The sequence below is a fragment of the Sycon ciliatum genome, chromosome 2, assembly GCF_964019385.1.
Source record: "Sycon ciliatum chromosome 2, ocSycCili1.1, whole genome shotgun sequence".
NCBI lineage: Eukaryota > Metazoa > Porifera > Calcarea > Leucosolenida > Sycettidae > Sycon > Sycon ciliatum.
Window position 1 is genome coordinate 43081920 of NC_088644.1, and position 15615 is coordinate 43097534.

The 15615-nt window shown below is 49.3% G+C and overlaps 3 protein-coding genes and 2 long non-coding RNA genes across 5 annotated transcripts; 3 read left to right on the top strand and 2 right to left on the bottom strand.

Moving 5' to 3' along the window:
- Positions 1 to 2443: 2443 nt before the first annotated feature.
- LOC135810601 (death-associated protein 1-like) lies at positions 2444 to 2794 on the top strand. Its single transcript, XM_065324094.1, has one exon. The coding sequence runs from the start codon at positions 2444 to 2446 to the stop codon at positions 2792 to 2794; it is 351 nt and encodes a 116-aa protein (XP_065180166.1).
- A 1300-nt stretch (positions 2795 to 4094) lies between these two features.
- Positions 4095 to 6434, bottom strand: LOC135810191 (uncharacterized). Its single transcript, XM_065323663.1, has one exon. It carries the CDS (start codon positions 6042 to 6044, stop codon positions 4617 to 4619), a length of 1428 nt encoding a protein of 475 aa, XP_065179735.1. The 5' UTR covers positions 6045 to 6434; the 3' UTR covers positions 4095 to 4616.
- Positions 6435 to 7516: 1082 nt separating this feature from the next.
- On the top strand, positions 7517 to 9798 carry LOC135810192 (uncharacterized). Its single transcript, XM_065323664.1, has one exon. It carries the CDS (start codon positions 7627 to 7629, stop codon positions 9577 to 9579), a length of 1953 nt encoding a protein of 650 aa, XP_065179736.1. The 5' UTR covers positions 7517 to 7626; the 3' UTR covers positions 9580 to 9798.
- A 1427-nt stretch (positions 9799 to 11225) lies between these two features.
- LOC135810899 (uncharacterized) lies at positions 11226 to 12026 on the top strand. The gene is made up of 2 exons (XR_010552446.1): positions 11226 to 11304; positions 11739 to 12026. It is a non-coding gene; the product is annotated as an uncharacterized LOC135810899 (long non-coding RNA).
- Positions 12027 to 12410: 384 nt separating this feature from the next.
- On the bottom strand, positions 12411 to 14387 carry LOC135810898 (uncharacterized). The gene is made up of 3 exons (XR_010552445.1): positions 13996 to 14387; positions 13738 to 13903; positions 12411 to 12841 (listed from the first exon to the last, which is right to left on the bottom strand). It is a non-coding gene; the product is annotated as an uncharacterized LOC135810898 (long non-coding RNA).
- Between the last annotated feature and the right edge of the window lie 1228 nt (positions 14388 to 15615).

Sequence of the window (15615 nt, forward strand, 5' to 3'; positions counted from 1 at the left end):
CGTATTTCCGCAAATAAAAGGCCGTCCTCGTATACAAGGCCGGGGCAGGGGGCGATTGAAAAAATAAAAGACCGTCTCCGATGAGAAGACCGGGCCTACTAAATGAGTCTTTGTTCTTGTGTTAAAAATAGAAGACCGTGCTCAAACTGTGGGAAACAATTAGTGGTGAAACGAATATATCGAATGTTCGAATATTCGTTCGGTTTGACACATTCGAACGAATATTTCTCATAGCGAATATTCGTTAACCCGGTATGCAGAATCAACCGGGCGACTTCAAACTTTCGTAACTTCGTGAATACTTGACCGAATCGCTTCATTGAAAGACTATCGGCATTAGCAAACTCTCAGCTGTTATTTAGAAGCCACCCGAACGCAATCCAAGGTCCTGGAGGGGAGGTATGGCGCTCAAACGAAAATCACGTCTCAAGCTCAAGCTGTTTTTTGAGCCTGTGAAAGGCACTTCAGCTGTGGATTTTTGTGAAAAATGACCTAGAAATGATGGAGAAATATATGCCTTCGTTCGTCATGCCTAATAATAGTGACAATATCCAATAAAATGACTGAGAGGAAGGCATGTGATGTCATCCGTGTTAACGAAAGAATATTCGTTTGTCCGTTCGTTAAGCCGAAGAATATTCGGCTACTGGGTTATGATATTCGTTTCACCACTAGAAAAAATAGAAGACCGTGCTCAAACTGTGTAGAAGAAAATGGAAGAACGGGGGTAAAACTGTGTGGCGAGAAATAGAAGACCGGGCCAACTGGGTTGAAAGAATAAAAGACCGTCCTCGAATACAAGACCGTCCTCGATTATAAGGCCGGGTTAGGACGAGGTTGAAAAAATAGTAGACCGGCCTACTATTTGTGGAAATACGGTATGAGCTTTGGATGTTTGCACTTGAAACATAGTATTCCTGGATTTGCTGCAGCCATTTTAAAACAGTTTCGAGTGCAAGTCGATGTGCAACTGATGATGTACATCGCAGTATGCGTAATTTGCATATTAGCAGATTGCACCGGTGGCTCAAACTCCGAAGTGCAAACTTTGCCAGAGTGATTGTGTGTGTGTGGGGGGGGGGGGGGGGGAGGTGGTGGTTGTGTGTGTGTGTGTGTGTCTGAATAGTGGTGGTCAATTCTTCAGCCTTGCAAGCTGTTGAATGGTGCAATCCCAGCACAAGCTGCTATGGCTTCTGCCGTAGCATCGCTATCATCGCCTCCGGCGATGGGCGTCCAATGGTCCAATGGTGTGTGTGTGTGTGTGTGTGTGTGTGTGTCGGGTACACATGACCTGTGCAGTGGGTGCATGCCTATGTTTTGTTCGATTGGAAGCCCAGGATGGAGTAAATTGACTGCACTGTAGGCTGCCGATCAAGTCCAAAGTCGGTCCGATGTCAAAATAGATATTGGAGTTACGGCACTGGCAAGTTGATTTACGTCTAGAAAGCACTGCTGCTCCTGCAACAAAGTTTCACTCCCGCGTGTATGCGTAGTGTCATTCAAGATATTTCCGCTTCTCATGTCAGTGCATTGCAATCCAGGCTGGCATCATCGGTACAGCCATTTCATTTTGGCCGGAAATACCTCACGTTCAGAATCAAATTGACATGACCGTGCCAGGACCCCCCCCCCCCTGCCAGGACCCCCCCCCCCCTGCCAGGACCCCCCCCCCCCCTCCGACGGTCCACTTTTAAAAATACCATGGCCATGGTCACCATCTTTCAATGCTATAATCTATACATCAGTCTACACTCTACAGTAACCGATATCGAAAAGAGTCTTCGAACTTTGCCGCGGTGTAAGGCTCCTGGGCCGGACGGACCACCTCCGATCGATCCTGTTTTTAAAACTAGCTACTTGGAACTGTCATGAAGTTCTAGCAGGCTCACTGTGCACATGCGCTCTATAGTTCTATTCAAAGCATCCTTATAGGAAAGCAAGTAATTAGTTCTTCAAGGGGACTACCTGGTAACAGAGATCACGTTTTGAAGGTCCCCTTTCGGAGCGGTCGTCTTAGACAGGTTTCTGTAGTGTACGCAGCCGGTGACTCTGCTTGCAGGAAGTCATGGAACGCACGCACTGCGACGCAGTCTGCTCGCTCTCTGCATCTGGGTTCTTGACGAGCTTTGTTGTCTCAAGTACATAATTATAATATAATAATTGTAGCTCGGAGCGCTGCAAAATTGAACAGCCGCAAAATATCCGCAATCGCTAAATTTGCTAAACTTGGCTTGAGTTCAAAGTTCACTAAATCTGGCTTGGGTTCAAAGTTCAGAAAGCGGTTTTTGATTCTCAACGCCACTTCAACTGAGAACGCGAATCTACATTTTGTAGTAGAACTAGAAGCCCAATGATTTTGCAATGCATTGTAGCCGGATGCTGAACACCCAACCAGCCAGTGGCTCCGAAGAGGCTTCTTCTGGCCAGTGAGGTCTCAGGAAGCATGTCATCTCCAAGTAATGTTGAATTGAAGGCTGGCCATCCGCCGGCAGTGAAGGCTGGTGGGATGAGAGTGGCCACAAAACGGCCTCCGCCAGCGGACTCTGCAGCAGCTGCTGAAACAGTGGCCGATTTACCTCCAGCTGAGGAAGTCGATCCAGCCGTGGCACCCGAGGATGGAGCCGGTAAACTCATTACCAATGACGTTGTTTCCAAAGGGAGCAAGGATTTCTCGCCAACGGAGGCAGTCAAGGTTTTCCACGAGAAGCCACAGCCTGCAGTTGAGAATCGGCCCCCAAACACACGTGGAGCTGCCGGAAATAGGAACATCCAACAACCAGGCAGACGAGAGTAGACTGCGTGGATAAAGGACACGCACTCCGGCGTTCGCGTTTGTGTGTGTGTGTGTGTTTTTGTGTTTGTGTGTTACGCGGCGTGGCTGTATGGATACATCAACCCATATGGCCATGTTTGCTGGCGTACTACGCGCGCATAATGTGTGTGTGTGTGTGTGTGTGTGTGTGTGTGTGTGTGTGTGTGTGTGAGAGAGAGAGAGAGAGAGAGAGTATGCGTGTGTATGTGTGTGTGGGTGTGGGTGTGGGTGTGGGTGTGTGTGTGTGTGCGTGTGTTCGGCCCACTGGCTACAAGTACCTTGCTTTGTGTCGTTTGTGATCGAGACATCTCCAGCTTTGTTCCAAGCAACTAGTTGCACTTACCTCTCTGCATTAATATTCCTTGCCATATTCTGGATAATTATTCATTTGAAACTAGTTACTTCGCACTGCAGATCTGTGGGTGTAACAGGCTGTGGAAACTTACAAGACTAGATGACATTGTGTGCTTGTGCATGTGTGTGCATGTGCGTGTGTGTCACTATGTGTGTGTGTGTGTGTGTGTGTGTGTGTGTGTGTGTGTGTGTGTGTGTGTGTAGATTAGACAGTTATCTGGCGCTTGTCTTGATCTGTTTCAATCAGAATCAGATCCGCTATCGTTGCTATAAAGAGAAAATCTGTGGGTGCACATCCAGTGCATTTGCAGATTTGCGTGCTTCTCTTGCGACGGGTGTATACATGGTACATGGTACATGTGTGTGTGTGTGTGTGTGTGTGCCAGCTAGTTTGGTTGTTGGGTACACTTATAGCAGATAGTGTTGGGTCTGTTGCCAATAGACTCGGCTGCTTGAAGGTGTAATGTTTTACTGAAGTACTTGCCACCTTTGTTGGTTTCAGGGTTCGTATACTTTCTATTTGAAGTACTGTAAAAGCCATTATTCTAACGAGGCGCATATATAACGATTTCCCAAAATTGACTAGTTTACGTGTACCAAAGGTAACGATTTTCACTCATTCTCAACGCTCAATAGGACAGTATATGTATCGATTTCTGTATAACGATTTCTATTTTAACGACAGATGTCTCCTCGTTAACTCGTTAGAGTTAGCACTTCGTTATATATATGGCTTTTACAAAATACTGCTTCTTGTGTAACCAATGGTGCCAGTGAAGTTTATATCAGATCCGCTCTGATTTGGCCACCCACACTAGTATCATTTCCAAGTCCACCCAGAGTTTGGTGATTCAGGGGGTGTCAGTCGTTGGGCAGTTCAATAGCCATCTTTCCAAGATTCCTTTTGGTGTGGCAAAGTCAATGCAATATCGTTTCTCGGGAGAAAAGGGCGGTAAATATCTGTCAAATGTCCTGTTTTCAATCAAGTGCTGCATGCGTCGACAGCAAATCCATGTGGGATGAGTTAAATCACAGCTGGCTAGATTATCAGCACGCCTAATCCACCTCCGGCTTTGCATCTGCACAAAGATAGAAAGCTAGCACTTGTTCAGCATGTGGGTCTGTAAGGTTTTGTTAGATGTAGTAGCGGTTGATGGTCATCGCAGCTTACGAACACGATCTAACCACACAATGTCAACTTCTAGGATCGTGTTACCACTGTCAGTCTCATCATATCCAGTGAAAAAAAGTTTATTTGTATAGCTTGTGTTGCTGGATTTACCGGTATGCATTCAGAGTCAAGTCAATACGCTACCAGCTCGATCCGATTTCAATTTTGGCCCTCGGACCAGCAGCATACCACCACTTGTCGTATATGATTCATTGAGTGTGCAAGTTGTAACAATGTGAGCACACAGGGTGCAAGGAACACAGCAAGTGTGGAACAAATTCAGGTGGGCTTCTTCGCCAGCTGCACACAGGCATTCCACAGGCGCAGCGACGAGTCACGTGTGTCTGGCAGTTTTAAACTGTTGAAACCCACCCGATGCCGGCCGACTGGCAATTTTAGAGTGCCCATATCTTTGCCAGTAAGGGATTGGACCTGTTTGTTGATGAGCGTGTTCGCTTGCTCCAACAACTTGCAGTAGAAACCCAGCCGCCGTTGCTTGCTGACTGCTTCGCTTGCGATGTTGGCAAACGTCAAGGCAAAGACAAGCTTCCTCCACATTGCCGGGCCAAAGAGCTTGAGGAGAATGCGAAGTACCTCGACCGTCTCTCCCAGGTGGGCGGTAAGACTTGGCAAAGGCACGCACACAATCACACTGTGAAACGGGCACTGCGCCAGCAAATCGTTGACGGTACGGCTGGTTAGCAGCGGTGCGTCCACCAGAGTTCCTTGACTGGCGGCCACCGCATTGCATTCCAGCGTACTCGCCAGACACGACTTGCCACTGCCCGGTCCACCGATGACAAGTACGCGGACTAGCCCGGCGTCGTTGCTATAGCAACACAGATGCGAGCTGTGATGCGTTGGCATGGGCGACGGCTCTGGGAACGGCGGCACGGGACAACCGGGTATGAGGCCAGTGAAACCGGGCATCTCATTGCCGCTCACAACAGCACTGGCAGCAGCAGTTTCACAGAGTCTATGGTACCTCCTGGCTTGGTCCCGCACCACCTTCCACACCGTCCAGCGCCAGTCCTGTATGCCAGGCAGTGCGGCTGACATTCTGCCACCGGCCGCTGCAAAGGGAAGCGCGTGCACGGTAGCCGGACTCACGTGAACACGATCGACGAGTATTTCCCGCAGCTTACGAATGTACTCGTCAAATCCCTGCTGGAAGCTCGACCAGGGGCCCGACGGTTGGATGTAGCCATTCGCATCTTCGCAGACCGAGACCAGGCGATTGGCCATGGTCAACACGATGACACACTGCTGCCATACACCCATCCCGAATGCCTCGTTGACCAGCTGCAGAGTCACTATGGTATCCTTGGAGATACGCGATGACATCATAGACACGCAGACCAGAACGCCGTGGACACGACGGGGACCGACCCGGGACAGGAGCTGTGCGTACACGGTCGTCTCGGACTGCGCGCCATCGCGGCAACCCTGCGTGTCCCAGAGTGTCACGTGAACTCCGCCAAACGTTCCCATCACGGGATGGATACCCTTAGTGCAGCCAGCGAAACTAGACTTGTCCACATTGGCCACGGTTTTCCCCACCAGACTGTTGATCAGCGTGGATTTCCCTTCTCCAGTTTTACCCACCACGATGATATTTATAGGTTGCTCCGTCTCCAAATCTTTCCACAACGACGTCAACTCACGGTGGTTGCGAGCCGAGGGGAACGCGTACTCGTTTTCGGTCATGATTTCTCTTCCTGTCCGCACCTAGCCCTATGGTGTCGGTCGGAGCCACAACGAGCTCCTTCCGAGTCTGTTTGTTTTCTGAAGAAAACCCACACTGCTGATCGGAATGTAGCCGTTACTGCACAAACAGAACCAGCAGCTGAGCTCACATAACCGAAATGCGAATTGTCACCCAGCCTCAACTGCGTAAAGCTGTAAAGTAACTACTTTGTTCACGCAGCACCTCCGGACCGTAGTAGTGCGGTGGTACTATTCTACTGCTCGTCAGATACACAACATTGGCCAGCGCTGGAAATATTTTATGTTGCAGCTATTAGTGCATGACCAAACCAGGGTGTAGTTCCGCTACCTGGATTTCCTCGCCGCCCTGGTATGGTCCCTCCTCGATCACCACAGACACAGTGCTTCGATATTCAAAATATCAGAAGCGCATGCCAGCAGCAGTGACACCACAGTTCTACTTCTAGCTAAATTTTTTTTTTTTTTTTACTATTGACACAGCCCTACTGGAAAACAGGTGGAGAACAAAAAGAAACGAGGAAAAGTACAAAACATAGGGGATGTAGGGACGACGTGCTGATGTGCTGGGAGCAACTCAACCGACCAGAGGTCTCGGCGTCAGCGTTGCAACTAGGCATCGAAAAATGTGTGTGTGTGTGGGGGGGGGGGGGGGGGGGTTGCACAAGAACAACGGCAAAACAAACAGAAGCTAGATCTATAGAGAATACCACAAAATAATAACTTGGTGCGAAATAATGAGAAGAAAATAATGACGCCCAAAAGCGCTAAATACGAAATTAAGAAAAAGGAAAATAATAAACCACATAGCGCTAAAGCTGCACCAAATAACTACTGGACTGGAGCTAATTCACTGCTTCAAGGCGACCAACTAACTACTTACAATAATTGTAGTCTTTCAACGCTTGCAACTCCCGGCCGGCTGGACATGACACGAAGTCCGAATGATAGCGATCGATTTCGCGCGCCCTGCGTTCCGCGCAACCCGTCGTAGGTGCTAGGTCTACGCGTAGTCCTTCCGCTAGTTCCGGTAGATGATACACCAGGTAGACCTTGGCTAGACATGACTTTGTGGATCCGCATGTTGTGGACATAACCAAAACGACTGCCGGGCCGTCATGATCACGATGATCGTAGATCTGTAGATTTGTCGACGTCGGTCCGTTCCGGACCTCTATGCGTGTGCTAGCTTGCCGGTACGGACGTGTGGTGTAATATTTGTGCTAATCATTCCTGCAAACCCATTGCATTCCATTGCGTTTCAAGGCGCAGAAGCATCCCCTCATCCTCATGTCATGATCGTGGTGAGATGTGACGAACTGTATCCATACTTCTCTAGCTTACCGCCCCGACGCAGCGATAAAGGTTTCAGCCACAAAGCTGGGCCTTCTTGTCACTTCCGTAGAGTCACACCCATCCATCAAATGACTATGAATGATTGTGGTGAAGTCGCCTCACCTGCTCACTTTTCCGCAGCGCTCCGTACCGTCCGGTACAGATCGTCGTGCGCGTATGTGTCCGACGAGGAGACGACCCAGTACTGGAGTGCAGCAGGAGGGGAGTCATGGCTACGTTTCATGGCGTTGTGCGTCAGGTCTTGCAGGAGTTTGAGGAGAGGCAGAAGGCGCTCAACGCCCGGGCACTGCCGCTCCCACCACCATCGCCACCAGCAGCAACCTTCGCCAGCAGCGGCGGCGGCGAAGAAGAAGAAGGCCGACCGTGGCAGCCTGAGCCACCTTACGAGAACGACGCGGTTGCTGCGGAACACGAACTACAACAGCAGCAGCCGCAGCAGCGTGTGGACCAGGCGCAGTGCAGTATGGATCAGCAACCGGTTACGGTTATGGGACAGCAGACGCTCATGGAGCAACATGCCCTTATGGACGCTGGAGCGAACACGGATCAGCAGGGGCTCAGTATGGACCTGCAAACATGCATGCCTACACTTGACCAGCAACGAACAGGTCTAGAGGAGCAGATGGTAATGAATCCGCAACCGTTTATGGATGAACATGCGTGTATTGGCACTATGGAGTTTCAGAACCCAACCAGGTCCGTACCGCCGCCTCACCCTATCGACGTAGACCATCAACAACTACAGGTACACGGTGAGCAGGTTGGTGGGAGCGGTGTGGTCCATGCTTCTGGCAGCAGTGCTAATACTGGTGCAGCGTATCATCAGAATTCACAATTCCCCCAGTGGTGCAGCACGCCCGAAGCGGAACGTAAGCCTCCGCGGCCACCGCCACCTCTACCTCCGCGTGATTACAAACGGGACATGGTGCATGGCTGTTTTGCTGCTGGCCTGAACACCCTACGGCACGCGCCGCTAATGACGGTACAGGTGCCACTACAGGATATCAGTGTGGAGAGTGTGGAGGCTTGCGAAGAGTCGAAACTGTGGGAGCATCTGCCGTGCCTGGGAGAGGAGAGAGGCAAGTTTCTGCTGCGCGTGATACGCCTGAATCGTCAGCGTGGCCGTGACTACGTGCTGCGTATACTGGTGGTGGGCAAGACGGGAGAAGGCAAGTCCACGCTGATCAACACGCTACTCGGCCGAAACGTAGCCACAGTCCGAGAGGACTGCATCGACCCAGTGCAGCACAGTGTTGAGCCGATTGAAACCGAGTTCAACTCCATCAAAGTCAAAGTCTGGGACACACAGGGCGCTCAGGACGGCAACGACCTAGAGGAGGAAACGTTCGCCCGAGTCAAGGAGAGCATAGACCGGCACAAGCAGCCCGGAGAGACTCTCGGCATTGACGTTGTTCTAGTCTGTATGTCGCTGATCAATACCCGCTTCACGTACGACACCAAAGAAACGCTGCGTATCATAACCAATGCCCTCGGCGAGGAGGTGTGGAAGTTTGCGATTCTCACCCTCACCATGGCCAACATACTTGCCATGTCTCCCCTGCAAGAGCGACACATCCAACTGTCTTACCACGAGTACATCCGCGAATTCAGTCGCATGGTACTGGAGTCCATCATGGAGCTGGGAGTGCCCAGGGACGTTGTAGGCGACATCAAGGTTGTGGCGGTCGGTCGGTTTGATGCGGCTCGACCGCAGAGCCGATGCCTGCCTGGCTGCAATGACTGGCCGTCGTACTTCTGGTGCGCGTGTGCAGATCGTGTGCAGTCGCCGGAAGGCCGCGGTGCCCTGGCTATTGCCAATGAAGAGCGCCTGTACTTTGGCACCGCTGTGTCAGGGAGCCAAACCAACATCAATAGTACTACTGGCGGTGCACCACCGATCCACGTGCAGCAAACGACGGAAGGCAACAGCTTTCTCCTAGCGCTGATCACTGATGTCATGCCGCTGCTAAAGGTACTTGCTCAGTCGCCGGATACGGTGGAGCAACAGGAGGCGCTGCAAGATGGCCGTCGCAAGGCATCCAATCTGCTCGCCTGCTTGCGCCACGTAATGGGCGCGTTGGACGCTTTCGCCCCGCAGACTATGTCCGTTCCGCCGCATCAACCCATGTCCTTCCACACTAACACTCGTATGACTTGTTGAGTCGTGCGGAAATCAACTTTATTCTTTCCAAAGCGCCCTGCTCTCTTGATGGAGATTTCTGCTATCTTCTTTCTTTTTAAATTCCAATTTTCAAAAAAGAGCGGAAACTTATAATTTTATTTGAGTCGGTTACACAGGATCTGCACAGGATCTGCATGTTTTGAAAGCAGTTCTATTGGTCGGTTTGAGTTTCTATTTCGGCGAATGACGCACACCGTGCTGTTGCTTTTGGAAATACCCGTGCCCGCAGTGGTCCAGTGTGACTGTGCCAATACAAGCAGGATGGTTGAAGGTATTTCAAGGTGGTACGGTCAGCCACCTGAAGTACAATCTACCTCTGGGGTTGGGGTGGCTCCTGTGTTGGAAAATGTTAGAAATTTAGAGCCCCGATCAGCGCATGTAATAGATTCACAGGGTACCCAGGACAAAGAGTGATGCGGCCAATACCGTAGTGACCGTAGCGTGTCCGACGCTCCTATAATAGGTGTTGCTGGTGCTATTTGTGTTTGCGCACAAGCAGCTCCAGAAAATACAAGTTCCCGCTCGCAACCGTTCCATTATAAGTTACTCTGGGAGTCCGTGCACCCCCGGCAGTTTCATGAAGACACCACCACCAAACACACACACACACACACACACACACACACACACACACACACACACACACACACACACACACACACACACACACACCGTTAGTGTTGCTACAAATGACTACTGCAATACTAGTACTAGTATGTCTTCCTCATAATTATTTGTATGACTGTACTAGTATTAGTGCTGAAACGATTACGTTTTTTCCTTAGTGGCTTAGCTGATACCATAACGATCGGCTTATCGGCTAAACGATTATTATTGTAACTACATCAGTACAATCATGTACATTCTGTGAATTTCAAAATTTTACGAGTCCAACATCGCCAACGACGGAAAGCGGGTGCATAGATCCGATGTTCCCGCAACAAGTCTGTCAGCTGTTCGGACTGACCAGACGAATACAGACAAGACAGAGGCAACTCACTGGTTGCAACCCAAGCGCTGATGGCGCCCTTCGCCTGTGACTTCGCTGACTCCGACGATGAAGTCAGAGAAGCCGGCCAGGGGTGCAGATCGGTGGATTTCGACGGATGAGCTGACGCGCGGCGCACCAACAAGTAACTAGTTGCTTTTCCTGTCTATGCTCAAAATAGGCCCAGACGCCAGGCCTAGCTCGTCGTCGAGCAAACTGGTTCTGGAACCATCGACAGAACGGAAAACATGAAACTGAAGACCACAATACTGTCTTTAGCTCAAGACTACTTGCACGTGGAGGGAACTTCAGCCCCTGCAGCTGGTGTAGACACATACTGAGCCTGCCCGTCCTGCATGCTGTATGTAATGGGGCTGTTAAGTGTGACGTCACGGCCCCTTCGATACGCATAGCAACGGAGAGCACTGGGGACAAACAAAAGTCGCGTCCTCTGGATGGAGCCAGTTGTGAAGGGCAACAGCATCTACATGACTGGAGAGAGAGCAGTTTTTCTTTGCTTTTTCTTCAAGCGATTGTTGTCGCTCTGTACTCCTTGTTCTTTACTCTACAAATCTCCTGTAGTCGTCGAGGGCCTTCATAATGGCTGTGAAATTGGCTGCCCACTGTAAAACTCTGTGTTTGAGAGTGCTTTGAAGATTCTTCGCCTCCTGATGGATCAAAGTACGAGCGCTCCCTGTGGATTCGATTATATGTAGGTGAGTTGTTCAAGATATCAGTGTCTTCTTTCTGTCTCTGCCCTCACGCTGGCACAATATCAGCCTTTATATCCATGACAGCCCGCACCTCCCATAGACTGCATGACTTAGCTGTATTCTCGCCCTCCGTGGTGATTGAAGACCCATGGAAGAAATTGTTCAGAATGATGTCCTGAGAATATAAAATAAATTAATTCCAGGGAATTGTTACAGGGTATTTTGGAAGGATGGAGAGAGGGAGAGCACTGTTTGAAGTGTTTGTCTCACTGTAATTACTCCAAATTATTGATGGAGAGAGGGAGAGCACTGTTTGAAGTGTTCGTCTCACTGTAATTACTCCAAATTATTGAATGGTGTATGATCTACTCGATATTTTCCGCAATGGTTTTTCCTGATTTGCGGGGTCTCTTCTTTTGCTGTTTGCGTGTTTACAGGAAGTGACTGTCTGGTGTATCTGCACCAGATCCTGGGGAAATGAAGTCAGATGCAGAGGCAGGGTCGTCCAGTGATGCAACACTGCCGTTCTATGTGCAACGTCACCGCTAATTCCCCCGGCGAAAACACAAACACGTGAAGAGACTACAGTATTGACCGTTCTGGCAATGAATCGTGACTGCTCGGACAGTCGATAATCGAAACACAGAGCACCAGCATGATGTTTTCATATTGGGAACCACACACCAGCTCAATTCTCAAGCCCAAAAATTGATGAATACAAAACACAGAGCGACGCAACAAGAGATCATCCGGCAACCAAACCAACCTGGGTCTGATGCACTGAATAGTCCTGAAATACGCAGGCCACACAAAGCAGTGCAAGCACAGACTGTTACAAGGTACATGCATTGCAGAACAAAGTGTAACCAAAGATACACAGGGTTATAGCTGCACACTCGTGCATGTGCTCGCTCAGCCCAAGAACACGCAGGATGATAGAAATAATCCGGGGGAAACACGCTAATGTCATGACCGGGGAGTGGGTCAGACATACTCTCAGGATTCTACAATTCCAGGTTCTTTACGGAAATATACCAGGAATCCAGATACCCATTCCTCACCCTCACCACACAAGAAGATCAAAGCTTCACTCCGGGACCAAGCTCAAACAACAGAGAAGCAACAACAACAACAACAACCAGCGATCGATGCAAAGCATCGAGCTATATACTACAAGACCTAGTAGCGTGCACGGCGCGGAGCGAGCGAGTAGCCAGCAAAGCATGAATAGTGATAGGTTTCACAACACTATTGATCGACAAGACACATCGCCGCCACGGCAAACACTTCATAAAGACACATGTATAAGCAGACGGAATACAATACAGATAATGACATTGTAGCAACACACGGACACGACACTAGCACCGAAGTAAGCATCAAGACGTAAATAGTGCACCTCTCAAAAAGTAAAAACTACATTGACATGTACATTGGTGTGCCGAGTAGTATCATCCTTGATTACCCATCCAACCAAGACGTTATCAGGTCCCAGACGCCGAGATCCCACGCCGAATGTGAAGTGCATCTAGCCTTGAACCTGTTGCACAAGGCACACACATATGACAAAAAAATGACATCCACTCCGATTATTTCCAGAGGCCAATCATAACAGAACACAGAAATGAACCACGGGCTCAACAAAGTAAACGCAAAGGAAATTTGTTAAAATAATCCATGAAGTGCTATTTTAATTCCAGCGCTAACTGCAGTGTGGCGTCATGGCCCGATACCCGCTGAGTATAGACACAAACTCCATTTGACAGGGGCACGACATACTATTTTGGAATAAAGTCACAGGGGCATAGCACCCGCTACGACTGGTACGACCATGGCCGCACCACTTTTCGAAAAGTGTGGTCCGTCTGGAATGTGCAAAACCGTAATAAAAAAATCAGGATCCATCGATATTTGCACATGCGCATCAGACCTTTTTCTAGACTCGTACTCGTAGATCTGTTATGCATCTGCAGTCGTACTGAGTACTGTACTCGACTTGACTGCACACTGCACCAGAAGTGTGCCAGAAGTTCCCAGAACGCAGGATTTTGTGTCTTTTTTACCCAATTTTTTGGGGGGGGGGGACCGGACCCCCTCCAACACGGCCTTCCGCCGCACCGACCTTCGGTCGTACCACTTCCAAAACCCCTCCTACGCCCCTGAGTCATAAAGTACAGCACTCCAATGACATGACGGACACCTCGTGCAAATGCGTGGTCTGTTCATCCGGCCAACTCGGCCACGCATGAGAGTGTGTGCATGTACGCGCACGCAAGCGCGCGTGTGCACACACACCATGTATTTGGTGCGTATGGCGTACCTGTTGCGGAGATATGAAGATGGAATCATTATCATGATGTTACAGGTACATGTACAGTGTATGTTCGAGTGTAAAGTAAATTTTATTTTATCACACATTTCTTCGACACAACTTACTCCACATCTTCGCATTTCTCATAATCCATCCACCTTCACTCCGTCTCAGTTGAGGAAAAACTCTCCCAGGTATACACTAGTCACCACAGCCATGTGATGACATTGGGATGGGTCCCAAGCACGATTGCACTCTCCAGTTACAATATAATTTATTTGTCCAGATTATCTGTGAAGACAAAATGCAATGCTTAGCGGCAATCGATGGATGAAGAGAGAGTTTGTAAATACACATATCTTTCCACTTGTTCAGGAGCTTACCTTTTGGAGTTCACATCGTTTACACGATCTCTTATGCTGTCTTGCACGTTGGCTTTGTTGACCATGGATACGCCATCCCAGAAGACATTCTACAGGAGCTACTAATGCAGAGCGTTTTTCACGCTCGATCTCGGCGATCTACCTCGTCACGCCAATAAAATCCTCCGTGACACTGGCTACAGTCACAAGAGACGTCTCAGTAAGGTAATGAGCACGACAACGCCGTCGAGATCAAGGACAAAGAGAAAACAAAACACTCACTGAAAACAGCAAAGAAGAAACGAAGAAATGTACACGATTCCTATATGTTGCCACTGACAACTGGTTCGGTGGAGACGACGCTACTTTTGTTTGTCCCCAGTGGGATCGTTGCTATGCGTATCGAAGGAACTGTGACGTCATCACTTAACAGCCCCATACTAATAGACCAATCCCGAAAAGATCGTCTGGGTTCGAAAGGGGGCATGTCACCTGAGAGTACACTGTATACATGGCACTACCCGATCAGCACAGGATGTGTTTGATAGTTTGCGTGTGAATGCGGGGGTAAGTACACGGTTTTCTCGTTAGTTGCATGCAAGAGAGACGATCCGACAGAAAGCAAATATTTGTGTGGGTTTCTCCCTCGCACTGATAATGTTCTGCTGTTGGAGTTGAAATGCTAAGCCATAATCCTTGTTTCGCTCTTCTGTGTAGTGTGAAGAGGTCAACGAACATGTAGAGCTCACTTTGATGAAGTAGGCAAGGCTGTGAGCGCTGTGGCTCAAAGCGATAGGCCCTAAATCGTACGAGATATTTCGAGCGCCATTGTTTGTTGCGAGCGCTTCGTCTTCGATGAGTCTTGCCTCTTTCCTGTCAGGTTTTCTCCAACAGGACCAAGCACGAAGTAACTGTACTCATCTGCAGCCGATCAATGTTCTACTGCGCAAGAAGATTGCGTTTTCGCCAAGCCAGTGCCCCGCCAAAGACCATCGCCATGTCACAACGTCGGAACGAGTTCATGATGAAAATCATCATTCGCGCGAGCTTGATGAAGAACTATTTCGAAAGACAACATAGTCTCTACCTCCGGGACGACAACTATGCGCCGGTCCTGGAAGGGGAGAATGTCTCCAGCGATAAGAACGAAGACGACGGCGATAATAGTTGAACTTTGTTAAACAGCAGATCGAGAAGTTAGTTGAAATCGTAGCTGTTGCAGTATGTCGGCGCTATGTAGCTTGTATTTTTTTACGGAGAGTCGATCGCCACGCGAATGTTTCTCTCCTCACCGAGAGCTAGCTGGCCTCCAAACTCCGTCAGGGTCTGCCTAAGGTACCGAAGGTCCTTTGACTAGCTGCTGGCAGGATTTCATCAAATCCTTTAGCTTCAGCTCGGCAAGCAAAAGTCTCTCTCTCCTCCAGCAATCTTTTCGGGATTGGTAAGAAAAGTAGTCAGCTCAAAAGACGGCGACGGTGATCACGTCGATGTTTCTCAGATCGCGCTTGTACTTTACACGTACATCGATGTTGCAAGTGTACAGTCATGTACATATTCGTGTCGTACTCGCAACACTTTCGATGCATGCACGCTTTGTGCGACCCCAAAAGGGGGGAAATCCCGCACTGAGCGTAAGTACAT